We start from the raw sequence: 24747 nt of genomic DNA, 5'->3' as shown, positions 1-24747 counted from the left end.
AGGAGATTGGGGAAACATCAGTTACAAGCAACTCCAACTACAAGCAAGAGTGGCTGTTCCAGAAGAGGACAAGGCTGGTCAGAGATGCCAGAGCCAACCCAGGCAGAATCCCACCTCTGAATCTCTTTCTTATTTTAAGATGTTAAGAGCAGTATGCCAAAGTTCAGGTTTTCTTCTGTGAATGATAAGAAGTGAGAGAAGATATCTTGTTTGAGAAGAGACATGGTTTATCTTATGTTGCTGAGAAATTGAGAAATTTCATCCATGTGCAGGTTGGAGGAGAAGGAGGGCTGAAAGTAGGGATGCTAGCTGGAAGGTTATCCCAGAGGGTCAGGAGTAAACAATAAGGGCCTATCTGATGGTGATAGTGGGAATGGAAGGGAAGGTATGGATGAGAGGCCCTGGGAGGGATGTGCGTTGAGTCTCGGTAAGTGACAGGCTGTGGTCTGGGGAGAGAGAGGAAAATGCCCTTTGTGGGATATAAGTATTGTGTCCTCTGAGAGGTAGCGCTGCCTATCAGGGCTCCCCAGGCAGGAGGGCAGAATATCATGAGGAGAAGCGGGCACCTTGGCTGTCCACAGGGAGAATGTGAGGCTCTCTGTCTCAAGCCTCCTTAGCTTTGGAAATCTAGCTGCCCCCAGCAGAATAGTTTCCATTCTGCGTAACTGGGGAGTGTGTGGGTCTGGCTAACCGCGAGGAGGGGCTGAGGAGCCAGCAGACAGATCAAGTTGCTGTGGCAGTAGCTTTTTAGCTAGGGCCTGGGGGCTCTGTTGGGAAGAGCTAACATGAGTTCCCCTACGTGAGCTTGTGTGCTCCTTGACCGAATAGGCCATAAGGGATGTCCTCAGCTGGTGTCTGGAGGCCAGGTTACCTGACATCAGGTGTGAGGCCAACAGTGTGGCAGAGGTGGAATTGGGGATTTGCTGGCATTCGGGATGTGGCCAACTTCCTTTGCCTTCCAGGGTCGAATCTAAAGGTCCTCCAGGGTTAGGAAGAGGCCTTGGGGGTACGGTTATATTTGGAAAAAGCTACCTCTTTGATTGATGCTGGCCTTTTAGGGCCTCTCCTTCCTCTGACTTCCCTGGTGTGAGTTGCAGAGCTCAGCCTGAGACATCTGGTGAACCCATCTCTTTTTCCTCCAGGCTGCCCAGGGACTTGGCCCATAACTGCTCAGCAAGTCATTTCTGGTTATAGAGTCATCAGTGACCACAGAAGCACGTTCTCCAGTCAGGGCTCCAAGCCTGTGAAAGCTGGCCTTCCCCTGGCAGCTCATCCCCAGAGCGATAGCTCCAAGGAAACAAAACCAGAAAGCTACACCTACCCAGTACAAACATTTAGTCGAGGAGCACCTACTTTTCTGATGTCCTCTGTCGTGAGGTGCCCCAGCAAATTTCCCCTAAGTGTGATAGGGCAGCTGGGGCCTAGAGGAAGCCGTGTGTGGCTAGAGATGTGTTGCATGTCTGCAGCCTGAGCTCCCTGCAGGAGCTTGCAGCCCGAGGGCAACGAGGAACAGAGGCGAACTGCACTCCTGAGGCAGCACCAGGGTTGGAGGCCTAGAATGCACCTCTTCTTATCCTCGAATTCTCCCATGTGCAGGGGGCCGAGTGAAGCATTCACCCCCACCTCTCCCTGCAGCCAAGTGTCCTGAATCCATCTTGTGATTGCTTTTCTGCCACAGGACACGGTTCTTCTCCCAGAACCTTTTACAGTTGACTCCATTTCATTCCAGGCTGTCTCAAGTGTTATCTCCATACCTGAGTTCTGGAAAGAGGATGGGAGGGAGGCAAGGAGAGCAGTCTCCCACTTGACAGCAAAACCAGGCTCAAGTTGGTTTGGTCCGTAAGGGCTGCAGTGAGACCTGGCCTCCTATCCGTTTGTTTCCTCCCCTGCACTACTCCCACCAGTTACGGGACTGGGGAAAAGTGGGGGGATGTAGAGGGGCTGCTCCGGACCTTCTTCCCTTTAGCTCTTGGATCTTTGATCAAACTCTGAGTTTTAGTTTGACTTTTTATTTCTTTTTGACAGGACTGTAGTTTGGGGGTGGGGAGTTTAGGAGGAGCTGTCCTGAAAGAAGATAAACAGTGACGCAGAGGCGGCAGCAGCAGCAGCAGCGTAGGCAGTGGGCTGGGCCACCGGCCTGCCTGCCTGCCTGCCTGCCGTCTGGGCGGGCTGGGTGGAGGGCTCCCGCCCTGCACACTGGCCAGCTGGCTTGTGTTAAAGCGCTGGCTGAAAATAACTCTCATTGTCTGGGAGCTGCTACTGCGGCAGGGCTGGCTGTGGCCGCCAAGGAGGCTGAGGCGGCAGAGCTGGTACCTCCCACCTCCTTGGGCTCTTGCCCTTTGGGATCGATGCCCAGCTGGCCACAGCTGTGGCTGCTGCCCACCAGTAGAGATACGTGGAGGGCAGGCTGGGCCACTCCTAGTGTTCTGTCCTTTTGGCAGCTGGGGTTGGGCCTTTGTGCCTGGTGTTGCTTGCTTTGCTGTTGGCTTGGGCAGAGTTGTTGGTTTGTGAGAGAATGCAGGGCGGGAACACAGGGCGGGAACGCAGTGCTCCAGCTCCTCCTACAGCAGTCTCCTGGGCTCCCAAACCTTGTGCCTCCTCACCATATTCTATCTCTGCCCATCTGTACAATGGGCTGATCTGTGGGTGCCTAAGAGGACTTGTTGGCAGCTGTGGCCAGGGGCTCGGCAGCATGTGGTGCCCAGGATAGTGCTTCACTTAATCTCTGGGGAAGTTCTAGATTCAGCTTCTCAGACTCCCCACCCTCCATGGGCTGAGCACGGGGACTGGGGCTACCATACTTGGGAGAAGTGTCAGCCATAAGGCACTTGGTGGGAGGTGGTTCTGAGAGGGAAAACACTGAGAAAACCAGCCCACATTCTATATTTGCTCAGAATAAACAGTCCCTACCTGCCTTCCCTAAAGACTCCAGAATCCCCTTCACAGGAAAATTTCAGACATCCCTCTTCATGCCTCTCAGAGGAGCTGGGCCAGCATTCGTCTCTGTTCCTAAGATTTATCGTGATTGACTGGGACCAACAGAAACAGGAGTTTTTGGTCCTTCCTATTTCTGTTTGTTGGGTTTTCCCCAGACCCGGCCCAAGGAGACTGACAGAGTCAGGGGTGAGTCCCAGAGCAAGACCCACACCTTCAAAGGAAACTCCAACCCCACCGGCATTTCCCTTCCCCAGCTATGGGAAGGAAATGAGGAGGGGCTAACTGGCTAGGGGTACAGAGCAGGAAAGGGAAGAGAACCTCTGTGACCAGAGCCCCCTCATTCCTCCTTGGCTTCACTGGGGCTGACAGGGGGTGGGTGGGGAGTCAGGAAGCCTTGCTGGAGGGACTGAGCCCTTGCTCTCACAGAACCCAGGAGGGGGTTAGGCACTGATCAGGGCTCTGTGCCTGACCTCAAACTGGCAGTCAACCAGACCAGCCCTGCCGGAGAAGCATCAGACCCACCCCTTTCTGCTGCTTCCCGTTATAGGTTTTTATTATTAGATTTCTGGCTGGTTGCTCTGATTTAGGAATTAGTCTCAGAGTTGCTTTCGGTGTGAGTTCATCTTCCCCTTCTCCTTCCATCTCTCTGGGGTCTCCCCCTCCCTCCTCAAGGATGTTGGTATATAATTGTCTCCTAGTCTTAGGGATGGGAGGGCTGAGAGGGTGGGGGTAGGTATAAAGGATTACTCTGTCCCAAGCGTTGAGAAGCAGTGCTGAAGGAGGGACAGAGGCAGAGATAGAGACAACCGAGAAGCCAAGAGGGGTCCTTGGGATGTTAGAACATTACACCGGATTCTCAAGAGGAAGGGGAACAAAACTGTTGAACACCCACAGTGTTCCAGACACATATGGACATAAAATATTTATCATTTAATCCTCAGAAAATCCTGTGAAGTAGTGAGATTATCTCTGTTTTATGGATGAGCTTTGAAGAGCCCAAAGTTGATCTTGGGCTCTCTGACTCCACAATTGGTGCCTCTGTTCCAAGACAGCTGCACCCCCTTTCTGTTCAGCAAGGGTTTCAGTGAGGAGTTAGCAAGAATTTAGCCTAGCTCCTGCCTTAAGAGAGCCCACAGTCTCTGTGGAACCACTGAACAAAAATGTCAAGGAAACACACCTTTGAGACCAGAACATGTCAGGTTTGTTCCCTGGCTATCCCCGGAACTCAGGAAGTTGTCCTTCCTCAAGACGTCAGAAGCCTGCTGGACTCACACACGTTATCGATTAGAGTCAGAAGCCCTAATGCCTTTGTCTGGCAAGGAGAGAAACCCATGGTGGGTGGCTCCCACCCCGCAGCCGGGGACCGATTTCTTGTGGGAGTGCTGGAGGCTGAGGGAATTCCCCCACCCACTTCCTTCCCCATCACACTTGGGCCCCACAGAAGCAGAGAAGCAGAGACAGCATCACTGTCTAGAAAGTGCCACACAAAGCTCTAGACTGGAGGCTGTGGGCCTGTGGTCACAGCTGATTCATGCTTTTGCCACCAGTGTCCGTACTCCGGAAGGCCATCTCTCCTGGGCATCTAAAGTTTTACCAGGTCCCTGAGGTGCCTCTTCCAGGCTCTTAGGCTAGGGTTCCCAAAGGGGGTGACTTTGTTCCGTCTCCGAAGCCCTGGGGGCACCAGACATTTCCTCCCCAGTTCACCTGGGGAGGTGGGGATGCACGAGGCCGCAGCAGCTGATAGTGGGTGGCTGAGGAAGTTGGTGTAGACAGGATGTGATGTCTGCCACAGTAGCGGCAACCCCACCCCGCACCGCCTTCTCCACCAGTCACTTTCTTCCAGGGGAGACAACTATTTTCTATTTCCATGGCATAGACTTAGGAGAAACAGGCAGAAGACAATGAAGTGCTCAAGATGTGCACAGAACCAGAACCAGGCCTGAAGTCTGTTTCTGCTCTGGTCTCACTTAGGCTTAGCTAGCAGCAGCCTGGCTGTGGTTAAGAGGGAGACATTGGTCTGAGCTCACCTTCAACCTTTGGGTCTCTGTTCTGTTGTGGCCTCTTGCCCCTGTCCTCTTCTCCACACAGACATGCTGATATTGGCCCTTAGCCTAGGAGTTGCAGAGAGAACATTTGGGATTGTATTTGCCCAGCCAGCCATCCCTACTGCATCAGCAGTAGGGGGATTTGATTAGCCCCTCTTTCCTGCAAGAGTTCAGGCAGACTAGCAGGGCAGCAGAAACCATGAGGAGGGGTATGATGGGTGATCCTCTTCCCCTTCTTTCTTCTCTCCCCTGCCCCATTTTGATATTCCTAAACACTGAGCAAAAATCCCAACCGTACTCCTTTTTTGAAGTGTAGTGGAGCTGGGCCCATTACTCAGAACCAGGATGTCTTAACCTTAGGTTTACCATCCACTTACTCTCCACTAGGTGCCTATCATGATATTAGACATTATCAGGGGTTGGAGACCATATGAATAGACACAGTCCTTTAGGGGTTAAGAGAGTGTATAACTAGTTTAATAGTATGTGTGTAGATAAATACATAATAGATAAATCTAACAGAAATAAATGATATTTAAGGTTTTTCTTTCAGTTTCTTAGAATATGGAGGGCCGACTCCCAGGATACTCCCACTCTTCTGGAATAATGCAGGGCCTGTGTGACTCCCGAGGATTGTGGGTGCACACATTTTGTGTCCCTGGGGATGAGGATGTCAAGGAGTGGGCAGATGTAACCCAGTGGTCACGCTTGGGTGACCAGGGAGTTAGAGCTGAACTTGGAGCAGTAAGTAAGGGAGAGAAAGATGAGAGGAAGGCCTTTCAGGTGGCCTGCAGCGTGCTGGGGGAAGAAGTCAGATTTGTGGGAAGTCCTGTGGGTTATCAAACAGCTGTGGTACTTCAGGTAAGAGATCATATTTGATTCAGGAATATGGGGTGGGGGGCAGGTGCAATGATCTGCCTTTAGAGGCAAGGGCTATGACCTGCAACAAAGGCAGCCACGCTGGTTAGAAGAGAAGCTTGACTGGATGGGGGTAAAGGAGGGGAAGGTAGGACTGTCAGCCTGTGTGGGGATAGATCATGGGTGCCTTGGGCTTCTGTCACTCTTTATTCTTTCTTTATTCATTTAGCAAACAGTAGTGAGCAAAAGAAAATGACTCCTGGTCCCTTCCATAGTCTAGGTTAGAGTGTCTTTCAGTAAGGAGGTGGGACATTTTATTGTGTCTTAATTAATTGGAAGGTATGTCACAAGTAATTTGCTATTAATGATTAAAGTACTGAAATTTTGTAAATTATTTCCTTAGAAAAATGAGCAGTTATCTTCATGCTAGGGTCCTCCTCATGCATTTGTATCCCAGTATGGGGAAAAGGGGTAGACTCGTAGCATCTACACAGGCTGTGGCTGGTCCAGGATTCACCCTCGGTTATGCACCATGCAGGAAGGCCACCCATCCCTCAGGCTGAGGGGGAAAAGCAGATTGAAAGTTGCTGCCTTAGGGGCGCCTGAGTGGCTCAGTCAGTTGAGCATCTGACTCTTGATTTTGGCTCCGGTCATGATTTCACAGTTCGTGAGTTTGAGCCCCATGCTGTGCTCTGTGCTCACAGTGTGGAGCCTACTTGGGATTCTCTCTCTCCCTCTCTTTCTGTGCTTCCACCACTTGTGTTCTCTCTCTCAAAATAAATACATAAACATAAAAAAAAAAAAAAGAAATGTGTTGCTTTAGACAGGTGGCTTTCAAACTTTTTTGCCTTGTCCCATGTTAAGAAACACATGTTATGGCCTGACTTCTGTGTGTGCATATGTATATGAAATTACTTAAGACATAAAAGAAACAAAAGTTTCCTGAAACATTGCAGTTAATTCTGGTATCTTCTAGCCTATTCTATTTTAATCTGTTTTCATTTTAAAATAAAGTTAATCTCGGCTCACTAAATTGGAAAACATTGCTCAACCAAACTGAATTAAATATGAAGGGGAGGCAGATGGACTGCCCTGCCTCTCTGAGCCTTCCTTATCAGCCACAGAGTGTGAGGGTGAAGCTGGGGGGTCCAGGAGGGAAAAGGTATGCATGCTCAGCCTTTCTCTTCTCTGGGTGCAAGGAGCTTTCAGCCCATTGACTCAGGTTCTCTCCTCAGAGCTCCATGAACCTGCCTCCTGACAAGGCCCGGCTCCTGCGGCAGTATGACAATGAGAAGAAGTGGGATCTGATCTGTGACCAGGTACGAGGTTTGGGGCAGGTCCAGAAGCAGGGGTTGTGTCTTGGGCTGGACAAGGCAGCAGGGCCAAAGGCACTGACCATAGCCCTGGGGTCCCTCGAGAAACTCTGGCCTGGGCTTCACCTCGGTTCATGCTCGCTTTCTGTTCCAAGAGGATGCTCCCAACAGAGACCGGGCTGGTAGGCCAAGTTCCTCTCTAACTCCTACAAAGAGCTGTCTTGATTTCTTCCTGATGGGCAGGAGCCTGAGGAAGTTTGTGTAAGTCTGGCTGGCTGTCTGTCTGCAGAGGAGTGGAGTAGTTTTCCCCACAGACCCTGTTTCTGCCTCTCCTCAGGATGAGGGCTCTGCCTGGCAGGGTAGACCGAAGGACCGTTTCTATCCCACTCTGCCCTAGACCTGCCTTTTCTCATTATTTACAGGCCTCTAGGAATGAGAAGACTCAGCCCCCTAGTCTTCTGTTCCCAAATCTCAGAACGTGAGGATGGAAAGCTCCTCAACATGAATGGTGTTTCAAGCTGGAAGAGAACATAGAGATTATCAGAACCAAGAACCAACACCCATGGCCTGGTTCTTTCCCTTGCACACATTTGGAGACCACAGGCCATGAGGTTCTGAACTCAGATGGGCCTGTCTGCACAGCCAGGAGAGTCCGCTTTTACTTCCTTACCTCCTGGGGTATGAAAGCACCTGGTGCAGGATGTAGGCCACGTGCTTACCCAGCACTTTGTCTTCAGCTTTGTCACAAATTTATTATTTCTTTTCAAGCACTGAGCAGAGTCATAATAGCTAACATTTATTAAGTACTTCTTGTGGACCGAGGACTTTACATATACTGAAGTATCTTGTTTAGTCCTCACAAAAACCCTCAAGGAAGGCACTGTTATGTTTTACGGATGAAGAACCCCAAGGCTCAGTACCTTGCCTGTCACTTGGAGCCAACTCCATCTGTGCTATTATTATGCTCCACTGTCTCCCAAATCATTGACCTCTGGTAGAATTATGCTTCAGAGAGCCTAGCCCAAGTCCCCTCCTCTCCAGGGAAGGCCCATTTCCATGTGTTCTGCATTAAGCGGAGCTGGTGAGCATGGTCAGCTTGGGGGTTGCAGAACAGTAGCCGGTTGGTACTGAGTTTCTTTAATTGATAATGTCTCCAGTCTTTTTTAGGTCACATAATTTCAGCATTTCTCAAACCTTTCTTGTTTCTTTCATTTTGTGTTTAGTTTCTATTTCCTAACACTATGTTGTTCTCCTGGACCCTCTGCAGCTCCTCCCCCCTCCCGCCCCCCACCAACTCTTCAGATATCTCAGTTGTGAAGGCTCTAACAGGACCAGAATGCTTAAGAGTTTTCCCTGAGTTTTCTCTTGGGTCAGATGCGGGGGTTGGGCCAAAATGGGGAGGGTATGGTCCTGTGCCCTGTGTGGAAGGGGATCGGGGGATGACCTCACCAAAAGCAGGCTTCAGCGTTTGAGGTTGCCTGAATTGTCAGGGCCCGGGGCCTGGGCAAGGAGCAGAAAGTGTGTTTGCAGCCCTGAATGTGTTAGTACTGTGACGCCAGTCTGGTCCCAAGTCTGGGTTTCAGGGCTGAGGAAGCTGCATTCTACAAGGCCTAGCTCTTCTCTCCATGGCCCTCCTAATCCCAGCCCATCAGTTAGCTAGGCAGTGGGCACTGTTTCTCAATTGTATTTTTATTTTGGGTGCTATTCTCAGCTCTGTAATCCCCACATCTTATCGAGCAGTAGGCTCTTAAAATAATTTTCAGCATAGAAAAATATTTTAGGCTCAGAGATCACTAATTGGAGAAGGGGAAGATGGCAATAGATGGGAAGCACCTGAAAATAAGGAAGAGAACCTATGGTTTAGGTGATATTAAGGGCCAGGTGACGACTTTAGGAGGCTGGTCCCCTCACACTGGACACCATGAGTGTTCGACTTCCGCAGCGCTCTCCTCAGAGCTCTGGGTGTCTGTGCGCACACGTGTGTTTCCCTCACAGGAACGGTTCCAGGTGAAGAATCCTCCCCACACTTACATCCAGAAACTCCAGAGCTTCTTGGACCCCAGCGTAACTCGGAAGGTGAAGTGTGAGGCAGGGAGGCCCCCCCTTGCTGTCCCTTACAGTCCTATGGGGTTTTGGGCGCAAACATTTTGATTCAGGGTGGGACATTTGCTTCTGAGCAATGGGACTTTGGTTGCTGGGTTTGGAGGCCATGGGTCCGGAGTGGCTGGCTAATAACAGAGGGAAGGCTTATTACCGCTCTCTTGTATCCCTTCCTTTTCCTTTTCTACCCCTTTTGTTTGTACTGCAAAGTTGGATTGGGGGCCTCCAATAGTGACAGGAAATTCCATGTTTACAGAAGTTCAGGAGGAGAGTTCAGGAGTCAACCAAAGTACTGAGGGAGCTGGAGATCTCACTTCGTACCAACCACATTGGGTGAGTCTGAATCGGCCATCAGGATCTGGTGTCTTCTGAGGATGGTTTGCCTGTTTACTTCCCTGCCATCAGGCACAGTTGCCCCTTGAATGGCTTTGGTTCCCCAGAGCTTCAGACTGTTCTTTTTCTGGCTTTTCTCCTTTTCAGCTCTGCCAGCTGCTGACTGATGCTGCTGGCAAGCTTGGGGCCTCTCCTGGGGTCTTCAGCCTGTGGCTTTGAGTAGAAGACATTCCCATAGCAGCTGAGACTAGAGTCTGCCTGTGGCCTGGGGCTGGGCCAAGGGAGGCCCAGAGAATGCTAAGAATGGGGGAGCATATTACATCGGGTAGCTGAGACCTCGTTCCTGGACTGTTTGGTGCCCAGAAGATTATTTTCTTGATTACGAGACAATCTTAGTTCATAAGCAGAAGAAGCTTCCTAGTGCACCAAGGAAGAAGATCTAAGGCAGTGGGGGTGAGGAGTTGAACGTCTTCTGTATCTACAGACCCTGGTACTGCCAACCTATTGATGGGGCCCCTGGGAACTGCGTGAGTCTTGTTTTCTAGTTTCTGAGTGGGGAACCAGAACTTGCTAACCGGGCAGAAGGCTAATGCCTGAGGGACAATGAAAGGTGGCAGTGGTCTCAGTTTTATAAAACCATAACCAATCAGAGTATATGTAGTGAAAGTGAGAGAGAGAGAGAGAGTGAGTGAGAGAAAGGTGTGTGTGTGTGTGTGTGTGTGTGTGTGTGTGTGTACACAAAGGATAGTGAGGGATACCTGATGTTGGACTGCAGGCAGGGCTACGATCCTGATCGAAGGGCCTGGCACAAATGTTGAGAGCTTGCATGAGTGAGAAGTTGAGCCTGGGGTGGGGGTGGGGTGGCTGGGCAGGTGCCATCTCCAGGGTCCTGGGCTTCCTGAGAGCAGAGGTAGAATGAGCCAGATGACATCATCTGCATTTCCCCCTCTGTCCGCAACAGCCGCCCACTTGTTCACCCCAGGCTGAGTCTGCCTGGGGCTCTTATAGAGGCTACCTGTTTGTAGCCAGCTGCTGCAGCCATCACAGGGGAAATGGCACAGGAGAGAACAGGAAAGGGGTAGTTCCTGGCCTCAGAGCTGTGCCTGGTGGCCAGAATTGGCTCCTACACCTCATCCACCAACCAGAATGAAAGCTGACATGCTAGGAAACTAAACCTCCGGCTTTATTTGGTAAATCCTCGCACAGGGAAAGAGTGACGGGGCCTCGTCAGCTACCCTGTGTGTGAAGGCAAGAGTGAGATGGCAGCTCCCAATCCCACCTACTGCCCGGCACCCTACCACAGGGCCTTCTCCTCCTCTCCCCTCAGGCCCTCCTTTCTTTCATAGTAAGTCTAGCTGAATGAGGATGGGGGCCTGTTCTTCTCGGGACAGGGCCACAGAGCAGTGTGCGACACTCCCTTCTGCTCACCCCTTCTACCTGGTGCCTGCCTCTCTGGCCACTGGCCAGGGGCCGGGGCCAGAGCAGCACGGTTCCCAGGCCTGGGGCCTCTTGGCAGTTGGCACACAAGTCAGAGGTCTGGACCTGGCCCTTGGTTCCCAGGGAAGAGCGTAGTGTCTGGCATTTTAGGAGCTCCTGTTGTCTGTGGGGACGGGCCAGGCTGTGGTAATCATGTGGGGAGGGCCAGGCTCCTTCCTGGATTTCTGGGCAGGAAGAGTTTGTCAGGCTGTCAGACTGGGGTGTGAGTGCTCCAGGGCAGTGGGAGCCCAGGGCAAGGTGGGGAGAGGAGGATCCTGCTTCTGTCATAGCCTGATCAGCCCGAGGGCCTGCTGAAGCTGGGTGTGCAGGGGCAGCCCAAAGGGAACTCAGGCCCTGGAGCGGGGCAGGCTGGGAAGTGGGATTCCAGAGCCTCACCAGCTCCTCCTCTCTCTGGTTTGTATTGGTTTCTCTCCCTTGCCGAAGTGCCCTTTAACCTCTCCTCAAAGTGTCAAGATCCCGAAAATAGCAGTGTAGACTCAGACAGGAAATGAGAAGGGGGTGGGGAGCTGGAGAGCAGACAGACAGGAAACGGGAGGCCTGTCGGCCCCCAGAGAGGAAGCTAACTTCAGGCAGCTCCGGTGTCAGTCAGCCTCAGCTGAGCCTGGTGCTCTGGCCCAGCCTCTCACTGTAACCCAGGGTGTGGCCAGCAAACATGGCGCTGGTGTTCCAGCTGTGGGGGAGACAAGGCCTTGCAGGGCTGTGGGGTACAGCTGGCCAGTAAAGAGCCCCAGACATCCAAGGGAACAGAACGCTCAGGAGAGTCAGGGTTTTGTCCTGAGAGTTTTATATCTCTCTGTGCTGTGGAATGAACCTGTCCTGTAACAGTGTTCCTGGGATCGGCTCTTGAATTTCCTTCCAGGGGTATCTTAGGCCAAGAGGCCTGAAGGCAGAAAGATGGAAATGCCTGGTCCATTGTCTTTAGGATCTTTGTTGTCCTCATTCCTGCCTCTCTGGCTGAAGGGGCCCGAGTCCTCAGTCTGGCTCTGAGTGGTCATAGCCATTCTAGAGTTACTTGCGTCCCTGACTATTCCCCCATCCTTTTCCTATTCTGCCAAACTCACCCTAACTAAACACAGAATCCCCGCATATCTCTCTTTGCTCACTATGGTCCCAAATATCTTTCCTTGAACTTGGTGGAAGGCCCCTTTGGCCCACCATGTCTCTGTTCCAGATTTCTCTTTGACCCCTCCCGCCTGTCTTTTGACTGAGACTTCAGTCAAACTGGGGTCCTGCGAGATGTTATTAGGCATAGCTCTGCACAGCGGCCTGTGGTAAATGCTCTTGATAAACCTCCCCACCTCCCCATAATTCTGCCAATAAACATCAAGCAGGGACAGTGCACCCAGTGTTGTGCTAGACCTCAAGGACACAGAAAATGATTGAGCCAGGTCCCTGGCCATTTAGGAGAGGATTCCTGAAAGCTTGTTTGGCTGACATGGTATTGGAAGGCCTTGTACCTTTCCCCATTCCTGGCTCCCCAACCTAGCAGAGGTCTAGGCCAGTGATGTGACCATAGATGAGTCTGCCATGGGTTTTGAACTTCAGCATTTTCCCAGCCTGGTGCTAAGTTCCAGAGGATTCAGGAGTGGGTGTTGGGTCAGAGGCCCCTCCTCACCCTCGACTCACTTTAGCAGACCCCTCCACTATGTTTCCTTTATCTGCAGGTGGGTGCGAGAGTTTCTGAATGATGAGAACAAAGGCCTGGATGTGCTGGTGGATTACCTGTCCTTTGCCCAATGTTCTGTCATGTGAGTACCACCCTGGGGCCAGAGCTCAGGACCAACAAGGGAGGACACAGTACCATTCTGATTTGCTTAGGAGGGGTGAGGTTGCAGTAGTGAAGATGGGAATGGAGATCCCAGGCCAAGACGAAGAGCCCAGGCAATGGTGTGGGAATGGACAGGCAGCCAAGGGGATGTCTGGGATCTGCAAAGAATGCCAGGTGGGGAACAGAAGGAGAGCGATACGGAAAGGGCACTCGGGATCAGAACTCAAAGGATCCAGACTCCAGGCTGAGAGCAGTCAAAGGAAACGTCCTGGATTCTGGGAGAGATGCCTGGTGGGATTCATTCCTTTGGAAAATTGTCTTTAAGATTCTCCTTTGGGTCTCCAAATGTGAGATGCGAGAGGGTTACTCCAGGTCATTGCTGAAGGGCCCTAGGAGCAGTGGACATGACCTTTGACCCAAACTAAAAATGAAGTATTCAGGAGGCTTTTTCAAGCAGGTTGGGGGTTGAAGGTAGCCCTAAGAGAATTGGTACAGATGAGAAGGCAGCATGAGGTGGTGAAGAAAACGAGGGCTTTCAAGTATGACAACCACAAAGCTGGTTGTGGGTCTCGGTTATGTCCTTTACTATCCATGTGACCTCAAGCATATTTACGTCCTCTTCTATAAAAGGAGATCCATGTTCCAGGGTTGTTGTAAGGTTTAGACGATAATGTGTGTAAAGCAGTTAGTGGTGTTTGGAACGTAGTAAGTCCATATTGCCCTGGCCACTTTAGTGTTAATTATGATTATTTTTTAAAAATTTTTTTTTTCAACGTTTATTTATTTTTGGGACAGAGAGAGACAGAGCATGAACAGGGGAGGGGCAGAGAGAGAGAGGGAGACACAGAATCGGAAACAGGCTCCAGGCTCTGAGCCATCAGCCCAGAGCCCGATGCGGGGCTCGAACCCACGGACCGCGAGATCATGACCTGAGCTGAAGTCGGACGCTTAACCGACTGCGCCACCCAGGCGCCCCTTAATTATGATTATTTAAGGCGGTGTAACCTACCATAATTACCTGAATATATGGAAAGAGGGATTATAGTGATCATTCATGTGATGACCAATAAATACTTCAGACTTCTACCCAAGACTTAAGTCAGCCCTTGGCTGACTAATCATCGCAGTTTGCCCGGGGCTTTTCCCAGTGTTAGCACCAAAAGTCCCGAGTCCTGGGAAACTCCTCAGTTCTGAGACTCGGTCCTAGCCTAGACTTTCACTTTTGTTGTTACTGACCTTGCCCATGGCCATTCTCCTTTGTCTAGCAGATCTTCAGTCTTCTCTCTTTAGGGGTTTGAACTAATGCCTCTCCTAGGTTTGGCCTGTCACTTTTTCCAGGTCACCCCGTTAAAATCAAGAGTGGCCTAGTCCTCATTCCCATTCCTGCAGAACTCATGCCTCATGATCCTCCTATCCCTTTAAAAACCACTCTTTTTATAGAAAGAAATGAAAAACATTTGCTGAAGTGATTTTTTTTTAAATTCAGAGCTTTTATAGTAAAAAGATGTAGATCATTTTTCCAAATAAGCCTATCTCATTTGAAAAGCAATCAAATCCCAGCTGCTCAAAACCAAAATACACTGGATCCTCAGTATAGTAGTGTCCACAGCAGTGCCTTTGACTCTGTTTTTGAAAGAAAGATTCAGGGCAGAGGGAAGGGGGTAGAGGGGAAAGAAAGTATGTTTTGAGAAGGGTTGAAAGGAAAAGGGTGAAGCCGGATAGAGTTTGGGTGAAGGCATTTATTTGTAAACTGCATGTACCAGTGCTAGGGAATACTATTATTGATTGAGGGAAGCCACTGCCAAGCCACTGGCAAATTTCCCTGTCAGGGAGACTCCTCTGATGTTTACTTGAGAGCCCATCGAACATCTGATCGTCAAGACTCTGCAGCCTGCTCTGGCCCCTTTGGAATATTCAGATATCTGCAGATATCATTTCTCATTTCAGAAAGCCTTGGCCTCTGTGCCTTTGACCCTGGGGCTATGCATGTCTGAGCAGAAGGTTCCTTGGGGGAAGAGCCTGTAGGAGATGCTTGTTCAGTCCTTAATGACCTACTTGGGGGAGGAGGACAGGAAAGAAGAGTGGGGCTTGTTTTTCAGACGTGGGGATTTGTAAAAGACAGTGCCCCATGGGTTTGTGACCTCAACCTGCCCTCCTTGCCCTGGTCACACTCCCAAACTGCTGATGGTGATCACAGAAGTAGAAAGTGACAGAGAAACTGTCCCAACTCCTGTAGGCACTAAGGACCCCAGTCCACACCCTCGACCTGTGATTTCTTCCCCCAGGGAAGCTGAAGCCCAAGGAGCCTCTATACCAGAAAACCTAGAAGTCTCAAGTAGAACCACAGAAAACCCAGTCACTAAAAACCAGTGCTGGGATGGGACCATGGTACTCTTGAACATAGAGGACTGTCCCACTCTAGGTTGGCTGGGACCCCCATTCCCTTCCATTCAGACCTGCCCTCGTGAACCCAATTCAGAACCAACTGGGCCACTGCAGGGCACCCCTTTGGCCTCTGCCGCTTGCCAGCCAGCAAGACCTGCAGTTGACCTGTTCCCCACCACCCTTCCACAGGGCAGCTTCTCCATGGGGAGCCACAGCTTCTCTGGGATGCCCTGTCTAAGGCCAGGAGTGCAGAAAGACTGCCAGCTCCCTGGGTCCCTTTGGGCCCAGGAAGAGGTCACTCCTGGAGTTGCCCGGCCAGTGGGGAGCAGCAGCTCACCTGCGTCAGCCTTCCCATGTCCTCCGGCCCTCCTCCTGGTTGCTGCCTGTGCCTGCACTGCCCTTGTCCTGTGTTGGTGGCTCTCCTGACCAGAGTTGGGTCTCTGCTGCCCAACTCTGCTTGCTCTTCTTGCCCTCTTTGCTTTTCATTGCCCTAGAGGTCTAAAGGGGGGGAGGTGGGCTTGCCAGGGGGCTTAGCACTGAATTTCTCCTGTACGTGCGCTTGTGTGTCCTTTCCTGCTCCAGGTTTGACTTTGAGGGTCTGGAGAGTGGTGACGATGGCGCATTTGACAAGCTCCGGTCCTGGAGCAGGTCTATCGAGGACCTGCAGCCACCCAGCGCCCTGTCAGCCCCCTTCACCAACAGCCTCGCTCGCTCTGCGCGCCAGTCTGTGCTCCGGTATGTGTGCTCTCGCTCTGCCCGCCTGCCTCCCATCCTAGCCCCCAGTCCAGGTCGTGGGTGACAGCGGTGAGTGCTCATTGCTCCTCCCTCCACTCTTGCTTCCAGGCTCAGCTCTCTTGCCCTCTGCCTGCCAGTCTGTCTCTGGTCTGTCCTCTCTGTCTCCTTGATTCTGCCCAGCAATCTGTCCTGGGTAAGTACATCACCCTCGGCTGTGCCCACCCCATCTGGGGTTCCAGCTCTCCCCTCTCCGCACTCCCCTCCTAGGGGCCCCCTCCATTCCTCTTTTTCACTCTGCCCTTCCTCCCAGCCTCTTGGGCAAGACTGTCCCTCACCCAGCTCCCTGGTCTTCACTGGGTGATCAATTCCTGCCCTCATGTCTGTTTCCCTCTGGCTCTGCTTTCTGCCCCATCAGCTGCTCCGAGACCAGCTCCCAACCAACCTACCTGCTGCTCACCTTCCCTTCACTTCTTCCTTTAGGACTTTTCTCTCCAAGGCTGCCTTGTGTTCATTTTTTTTGCAGTATTTTAACAGACTTCCTGCCCAGAGGCAGGTGGATAGACCGGATGACTTTTCAGAGCCCCTCCTACACAGGGAGGCTTTCCTTTGGGCCCTGTGGCCCTTTCTGTGGTCTCTGTCCCTCTCATGGCCATGCTTTTCTCCTGGTCTCCTTTGGGTTTTGTCCTTCTGACTCTGCTCATCATTCTAGTCCTGTGTGAGCAGCCACCATTTGTGCTTCCTCTTTCTTTCATGAAACGTCATCGGGGGCAAAGCCAGATGTAGCCCCCAGCCCTCCTATTGCCTTTGGGGTCTGCTCTGCCCTTTCTGGGACGTAGAAGTGGGATGGGAGCCAAGATGCTCCTGCCCCAGGGAATTTGTGGAAGATGCAGCGACTGGAAGGAGGAGGAGGGAAGGCAGGGATAAACGTCTCCCTGGATCCATCTGGAGGACTAGGAAAGCCTGCACATCTACTGTTGTACTTTGGAGGGCCCCTGGGCTCAGGATGGTTTGGACACTGATTATAAAGCTGGGATCCTGGATATTTACTCACAAAGGCCTATTGCAGAGAGATGAAAACAGCTGAACACCCTGTCCCCTTCCTCCGTCCCCCACTCTCTAGGCTGTTGGGTCAAGGTCTCCTGTCCCCCTTTTGTGCTGCTGCTGTCGGGGTGATGGTGAGCGCTCCTAGACCCTTCATCAGCAGCCCCCTCTTCCCCAGGTATAGCACTCTCCCTGGGCGCAGGGCCCTGAAGAACTCGCGCCTGGTGAGCCAGAAGGATGACGTCCACGTCTGTATCCTCTGTCTCAGAGCCATCATGAACTATCAGGTAAAGGGGCAGCACTAGCCTTGGATGCCCCGCCTGTTCTGTCTCATCTGCCAAACTAGAAGAGCTAGGAGGGCACCAGCTTATAAAAGATGATTTTGAAAAAAAGAAAGAAAAAAAAAGACACATTTGCTGGCAGGCCTATAGTCCAGGAGATCCAGCCGGGATATACCTTCCTCAGCATCAAGGTTTTCCTTCCTCTGTCCTTTCCCCTTGTTATAGTACGGATTCAACCTGGTCATGTCCCACCCCCATGCTGTCAATGAGATTGCACTCAGTCTCAACAACAAGAATCCAAGGTAAGTTCCTTCACTCCCCTTTCCTCCCACTGTGCCCAGGGCTCTGGAGATTTGGGCTCCACTTATCCCTTATAAGTCCTGCCTGGCTTTGGAGTCCTGTGGCCCTGGTCAGTGCCTTGGTTCGGCTCCCTCACTTCAGGTTAAGGAGAAGTGTCCCTGGCTTCCCTCTGGTCTGCACAGCTTAGTGAGGGGCAAACTTCCTTCCTCTGCTTCCTTTCCAAAACCCACTCCCCTCACTTCTGAGGCTGTCTCCACTCTCTGAAGGGACTCACCTAGTTGTAGAAGTGAACTGTATGGTGGCTAGGGTGGGGAGCTAGGGTGTTAATTGTTTTTCTTCATCCCTTAGGACCAAAGCCCTTGTCTTGGAGCTCTTGGCAGCCGTATGTTTGGTGCGGGGAGGTCACGAAATCATTCTTGCTGCCTTTGACAATTTCAAAGAGGTCAGTCTCCTGCATCTGTGTGTGTGTGTGTGTGTGTGTGTGCGCGCGCACGCATGCGTGCACATGTGTGTGTATGTCTGTGTGTTTGTGTGTGTGTGTGTGTGTGTGTGTGTGTGTTTGGTGAGGAGGTGGGGAGCCAGGTAGGTAAGCACCCTTTCCTGTGATCTCACACATCCCGGTGATTCTAACATCTTGTGCTTAGCTAAGTAGCCAGTCCCACTGCTTCTTTCTTTTCTTTTCTTTTCCTTTTCTTTCCTTTTCTCTTTTCTTTTCTTTTCTATTTTTGATTCCTTCTCTTTTCTTTTCCTGTTCTTTTTTCTTTTCTTTTTGTTTCTTTTCTTTTCCTTGTCTTTCCTTCTTTTCTTTTCTTTTTACCAAAAACAGAACTTCAGTCTTAGCAGATCTTATGGCAGGACAGCTCCTGAATGGCCAGCTAAAGATGCCCTCATTTGAGGGCTGTAGTCCAGCGGCCCTAACCTGGCCATGCATCAGGATACCTGAAGAGCTTGTTAAACTTACAGACCCCTGGGAGGCCTGAGTACCTGTGCTTTAACAGGCTTCCCAGGTGGCTTTGAGGTGGTGAACCCACCGGTAGAACCCAAGGTAGATGTGTTTGTGGTGGGAGGAGAAGACAAGCAAGGATCTTCCTGAGTTATTGGCTGTTATTGGTGAGGGGAGAGGAAGCTCCTACTTGGAATTTCCCCAGCCTCTGGCCCTGGCTGTGAAACTCTCATCTGCTTGAACGTAGGATTCCTCGACATCCAGTTGCAGCTGCTGGCCCCACCCCTTCCTCCTCTCTGGACCTTTTCCCTAGCATCCATTGTTCAAGCCAGGAAATAGCTCTTCCTCCTAGAAGCCAGAGGCTCAGAGGAGTCTCTGGACCCCTCTTAGCACAGGGCTTTCCTGCACCCTGCCTCTCTCCTGTGTCCCTACTCAGACTTCAGCCTCCTGCCTCAGCCATGGCCTCCAACCTTCCTCCTGCCTCCCTCCTTCCTTCAATAACTGGCCAACAGTGTTTCTTCTTGGCCTACCCCAGAGGCACCTAAAGTCCTGATTAATGGCACAGGCTTTACTGGGTTCCCTCAGCAAGTTGATGTGGGGATCAGGGACCCCGGGCAGATGCCAGGTCCCGGGCTTTCTTCTGCCTGACGAGTTTGTTAAACTTACGGGCTTTCTTCTAAGTGTCCCAATGGCCCCTTGCATAGAAAGAGTTGTAGTTCAGCTTAGTCTGACTGACTAACCAGTCAGTCCCTCTGCCATGATGTTCTTGGGAGCCAGGGCTCAAGGGCTTAAGTTCTGCGTGGGATAGATCTTTTCACTGAGAAAGTTTGTTTGTTCAGGTATGCAAGGAGCTGCACCGCTTTGAGAAGCTGATGGAGTATTTCCGGAATGAGGATAGCAACATCGACTTCATGGTGAGGAACTGGGCCTGGGTCAGGCACATGCCCAGCAGGTCCCATGCTCCTGGAGAACGAGGCCAGGCCAACAGCATATCTTGATATTCTGTGTTGAACCTAGAAGGATTCTCTCTACTCAGTAAATGCTCCTTGTCTACTCACCTACCCTAGAGAGCTTTTAGAAACGTCAGGGCAATGTCATTTTTGTGTCTTGGGTCTACCTCCTTTGCCCCCTTTTGTGGCTTTACCGTCTCTAATTTGGATCCATTCAGAGCAGCTTCGCTTTACCAGAGCTTTTCCTTTGGCTTTTCTTCCCTTCAGCCTGGGGTCTTTAGTTAAGTAGTGTTGTCTCAAGAAATACCTGCTGATGTACAAAGGAAATAAGTTGCATCTTCATTTCCATCTATTTCTTGTGTAATTTACTTGTCTTCATAAACTGAATATAAAGTTTGATATTTTTAAGTTAAAATACTCATTATTCCCAGAAAGACTCAATTTTTTTTATTCATTCCTTTTTTTTTAAGTTCGTTTACTTATTTTACGAGAGAGAGAGTGTGCATGAGTGGGGGAGGGGCAGAAAGAGAGGGAGAGAGAGAATCCCAACGTGGGGCTCAATCTCACGAACTGTGAGATCACGACCTGAGCCAAAACCAAGAGTTGGGAGCTTAACTGACTGAGCCACGCAGGTGCCCCTATTCACTCCTTTTGATTATCCACCAGATGATACTGATTCTAACACCCTGGCTCTTTCGTCTCTCCTTTCCCTTCCTGCCTCTGACCCTCTGGGCTGCTTTTCCAGGTGGCATGCATGCAGTTTATCAACATCGTGGTGCACTCAGTAGAGGATATGAACTTCCGGGTCCACCTGCAGTATGAGTTTACCAAGCTGGGGCTGGAGGAGTTCCTGCAGGTGAGCTGGGCCGGAGTCCTCACAGGTGAGGAGCTGGGGGAGCAGAGGACCAGCTTAGTCACATCACAAAGGGTTTTTTCTTTTACAAGAGCCTAGTCACGGATGCTCCTGGAACCCTGCCTGTCTTCTGAGGCCTGGGTCTTAGGCCCTCCTGCAAAGGGCTCTCCAATTAGGCAGCTCCACTGGGTGAGAATGTGACATGGGTGCAGAGGAACTCCTTGGGTCTTATGCCTAGAAAGTGGTCATAGAGGGTGGTAAGGACTGAGTCTCTCTCAGGAGGCTCCCCCAACTACTACTCTCTCTGCTTTTTCCAGAAGTCAAGGCACACAGAGAGTGAGAAGCTGCAGGTGCAGATCCAGGCATACCTGGACAATGTGTTTGATGTGGGAGGTTTGTTGGAGGATGCTGAGACCAAGAACGTGGCCCTGGAGAAGGTGGAGGAGCTGGAAGAACATGTTTCCCATGTAAGTAGTCTTTTTTTGCTGCCAGGACCATTGTTGAGGGAGGGGAGAGGAAGGGGACATCTCAGTTCCAGGAATCTTGACCTGACCCACTTGCCTCCAGATTGAGTCCCAGGGAAGCCTTGGAACCCAGCATGCTCTGACTCAGGCCCTGGATCATCCACAGATTCGAACACACACTGACCTCCAGGACTGGGCGTGGGGTGGCCTCAGGCTTGAGAGAGTCAGATGTGGTCTATTTCAGGTGGTCTCAGACCCTGGGCCCATGGGAGTGATGTAGGGAAGCCACTGCACCATGCTGCCTTAGGAGTAGAGGGGTACAGGGGTCGGGCCCAGGTCCTGACTGAGATAAAAAAGTACCCAGGCTTTAGGGTCAGCGCCAAATCTACCCTTCCCATCCTGTAGCTCACAGAGAAGCTTCTGGACCTAGAGAACGAGAACATGATGCGTGTGGCAGAGCTAGAGAAGCAGCTGCTGCAGCGGGAAAAGGAACTAGAGAGCATCAAGGTACCAAGTAATCTGGAGAAGGGAGTCTCTGACGGGTACTGGGTGCCAGGGCCTGGGGATCTGGCTTTTCTTTCTCTCTCCTTCTCCCTTCCTTCCTTCCTTCCTGCCTTCCTTCCTTCCTTCCTTCCTTCCTTTCTTTTTTCTTTCTTTTTGATATTTTTCCTATCAATTTATTTTTTATCTCTTTGCTCTTTCATATAGCTAGCTGCATCCTATTATATGAAGTGCATCTGACAATTGTAATTTTTTTAAATTATTTTTTTTATGTTTATTTATTTTTGAGATCGAAAGACAGAGTGCCAGCAGGGTGGGGCAGAGAGAGAGGGAGACACAGAATCTGAAGGAGGCTCCAGGCTCTGAGCTGTCAGCACAGAACCTGATGCGGGGCTTGAACTCACAAACTGTGAGATCATGACTTGAGCCGAAGTCGGACGCTCAACTGACTGAGCCACCCAGGCACCCCTGAAAATTGTGGGTTTTTTTATTTGGCTTTTCTTTCTTGAGCTTTTCATGTCTTTGAAAATCCAGATCTTGATTCACACTTGAGGCATTCACATGAGGGTGGGCTGATGATTTCACCCTAATTTTTAGGTGGAGAGGGAAACTGAATCCAAAGGGGGCAGGACACACACAGAGGAGGGTGGGAGCAGGTGGGGCCCTGCGTGATGAGAGGGCCGAGTAGCCCATGTGTTATCCACCAGGTATCCTAAGTCAGGAGACCAGAGGCTTCGCATATTTAAGCGCTTCTCTCCCCTCACTTCACCTGTTGTTATAAAGTCATGCCCCAACCTACCTTTTCTTCCAGAGGGATACAAATATATTGGTTCTACTGAGCTTGGTCGACATCTGCCAGACCCCTGCTAAGAGTCCAAAGTGCTGTCCTGGGGAATGCAGAGGATACAGAGATGGCTAGGGCAAGCTCTTGTCCACAGGGGGCTGCCACCTGAGTGGTTCTACAAGGCCAAGTACAATGAGAGCAGTATCGAGGAACAGAGCACTGAGGGCAGTGTGGCAGGAGGCTAGAGGTGGGCCTGGGAGGTTTACATAGGAGCAGCTTCTGACCAAGGCCTTGAGGAACCAGCAAGACTAAGGCTGGGTCCGGGAGGAAGAGCACTGGAAGGTGCCAGCTGGGCCAACGGCTCTTCTGCTCATCTCTTGTTCTGTGGAACAGCCTCCCCAGCCCCCACCTGGGTTTCCGCTGCTCTCTGCCTCTGGGCACCCTCCCAGAGACCCTAGCTGAGAGACCTGGGTAGGGGCAATGACTGCTGCGTGTGCCTTCCACTTACTCTTTCCTTAATGGTGCTGTCTCCCGACAGGAGACTTACGAGAACACGAGCCACCAGGTACACACCCTGAGGCGGCTCATTAAAGAGAAGGAGGAGGCCTTCCAGCGCAGATGCCACTTAGAGCCCGGGGCCCGGGGCCTGGAGTCAGTGGGCAGTGAGGCCCTGGCCCGGGTAGGCCCTGCAGAGCTGAGTGAGGGCATGCTGCCCTCCGACCTGGACCTCCTGGCTCCAGCCCCACCACCCGAGGAGTCCCTGCCTCTGCCTCCACCGCCAGCTCCTCCCCTGCCCCCTCCACCACCCCCATTACCAGGTGAGGAGAACCCTAGGAGTCCTGAAGGGCAGCCTCATCTTGGGGCCAGACCAAAACCTGGGCCCACAGTGCCTCCCTTAGGGAGAAGCCGGGGATGTGGGTAGAAGGATGTGAAGTCAGGTGGGGGAGGGTTGAGGGAGGGCAAGAATCTGAGGGAGGCTCAAGTTACTGGGCAGGGGGTGTCCAAGGGTGGACGTGGGTCTGTTTTAAGGATTATGAAGGTGCTGCTCCTGATTCCTCTGTGGAAAGCCGAAGAGAGGGCTTAGACCAGAGCAGAAGACAGGGAGCCAGAGGCTAGTGAGACCTGCCCTACCAGAGTTAGGACCCCTGGGAGCCGGAGGGGCAGGGAGTTCACACATCCTCTTTCCCCAAGAGGCTTTGAAGACAGGTTGGGCAGCACTGGGGAGGGCGTCTCTAAAGAGGCTTTTGGACCGTGGGTCACTGTGGCATTTGTTTTCCCCCAGACAAGTGTCCCCCGGCCCCACCTCTCCCTGGCGCTGCTCCCTCTGTGGTGTTGACAGTAGGCCTGTCAGGTGAGTGTCCCCAGGACCCTGGGCAGGGCTAGTGGGATGGAGAGAGAGTGTCCTTGGCCCCAGCCTCACTGAACCTCCTTCCAAATTAGCCATTCGTATCAAGAAACCTATCAAGACCAAGTTCCGGCTGCCTGTCTTCAACTGGACAGCACTGAAACCCAACCAGATCAGCGGCACTGTCTTCAGTGAACTTGATGATGAGAAGATCTTGGAGGTAGCAGGGCCTGGAGCCCTCAGGGGTGGGGTTGAGGGCTGGGGACTAGATCATGCTGTTAGCCAGATCTCCTGGCCTTGGAAACCCCCTTAGAATCAGGCCTCCGTGAACCAGAGCTGAATGGACACTGGGCGTACTGCCAGGGGCCCTTTAGTAGAATGAGGTGACCGCATTGTCCCTTCTTGTCCACTCCTGCCAGGATCTGGACCTGGACAAATTTGAAGAACTGTTCAAGACAAAAGCCCAGGGCCCTGCCCTTGATCTCATCTGCTCTAAGAACAAGACAGCGCAAAAGGCCGCCAGCAAGGTGACCCTGTTGGAAGCCAATCGTGCCAAGAACCTAGCCATCACCCTACGCAAGGCTGGCCGCTCGGCCGAGGAGATCTGCAGGGCCATCCACACGTGAGGCTCCCACTGACCTCGTCCTGGTCCCCAGCCAGTTGACAATCCAGTTCTCCACCTACTATCCTGGCTTTCCCTGGATTCTAGGGCGTCGACAGATGTGTCTCCCATCCTTCAGTCATTCACTGGCTTGGCCAGAACTTAGTATATTTGTGCTGTGTGCCAGGCACCATGTGAGGTGCTGGGCATTCAGCACAAACCTTCACTCAAGTTGCTGCCAGTCTAGGCAGAACAGTTCAGTAGCGTGGGTGATAACCACCTAGGTGGCAGAGGTACAGGCAGCTTTAGGGGAACAGGGCAGGCCAGGTAGCTGAGCTTGGTGATTCAGGAAGGCTTCCCAGAGGAGGTGAGGAAGTATATGAAGTCCATTTCAGTGCCTGGAGGGAGAAGCTTGGTGCCCTACGTACTGAAAATTGACCATGACTTCAGCATAGGAGGGGAGTTGAAGAGACAGGGTAGAGACAGGTGGGCAGAAGTCTTGCAGGCTGAGTCTCATAAGCCACACTCAGGTATTAAGATTTCTCCCTAAGGGTAGAGGGAGGGCGCTGAGGGGTTTTAAACCAGGCCATGGACTGTTCACCTAGGATGTTACTCACGCTCTGACAGATGAGGCAATAGGCCCTCTAGGCCTCTGGCTGCATCCTGCTCACCGACCCCACCGGCAGTCCCTCTAGGAGCTGGAGAAAAAAGGG

General features: G+C 51.7%; 2 protein-coding genes across 8 annotated transcripts in view; one reads left to right on the top strand and one right to left on the bottom strand.

Moving 5' to 3' along the window:
* PRPF40B (pre-mRNA processing factor 40 homolog B) overlaps window positions 1-24747 on the bottom strand; it is a 221127-nt gene that overhangs the window by 170059 nt on the left and 26321 nt on the right. The gene's annotated exons all lie outside the window — the stretch shown is intronic.
* FMNL3 (formin like 3) overlaps window positions 1-24747 on the top strand; it is a 54092-nt gene that overhangs the window by 24379 nt on the left and 4966 nt on the right. For 3 of the 7 annotated variants that reach the window (XM_027036065.2, XM_027036064.2, XM_053226204.1), the window contains exons 2-17: window positions 7076-7159; window positions 9149-9229; window positions 9510-9586; window positions 12748-12831; window positions 15819-15971; window positions 17191-17299; window positions 17519-17595; window positions 17942-18035; window positions 19376-19450; window positions 20232-20342; window positions 20657-20806; window positions 21209-21310; window positions 22627-22906; window positions 23371-23439; window positions 23529-23653; window positions 23853-24055. In XM_027036065.2, coding sequence (XP_026891866.1) covers window positions 7076-7159; window positions 9149-9229; window positions 9510-9586; window positions 12748-12831; window positions 15819-15971; window positions 17191-17299; window positions 17519-17595; window positions 17942-18035; window positions 19376-19450; window positions 20232-20342; window positions 20657-20806; window positions 21209-21310; window positions 22627-22906; window positions 23371-23439; window positions 23529-23653; window positions 23853-24055 — 1874 coding nt within the window. Of the gene's footprint in view, window positions 1-7075; window positions 7160-9148; window positions 9230-9509; window positions 9587-12747; window positions 12832-15213; window positions 15240-15818; window positions 15972-17190; window positions 17300-17518; window positions 17596-17941; window positions 18036-19375; window positions 19451-20231; window positions 20343-20656; window positions 20807-21208; window positions 21311-22626; window positions 22907-23370; window positions 23440-23528; window positions 23654-23852; window positions 24056-24747 lie in introns of those variants that run through there. The other 4 variants (XM_027036066.2, XM_053226205.1, XM_053226203.1 and 1 more) reach the window with 3 other exon arrangements.

The sequence above is a fragment of the Acinonyx jubatus genome, chromosome B4, assembly GCF_027475565.1.
Source record: "Acinonyx jubatus isolate Ajub_Pintada_27869175 chromosome B4, VMU_Ajub_asm_v1.0, whole genome shotgun sequence".
Classification (NCBI taxonomy): Eukaryota; Metazoa; Chordata; class Mammalia; order Carnivora; family Felidae; genus Acinonyx; species Acinonyx jubatus.
The sequence above is the reverse complement of the archived record's forward strand: the minus strand, read 5'-3'. Positions and strand labels throughout refer to the sequence as shown.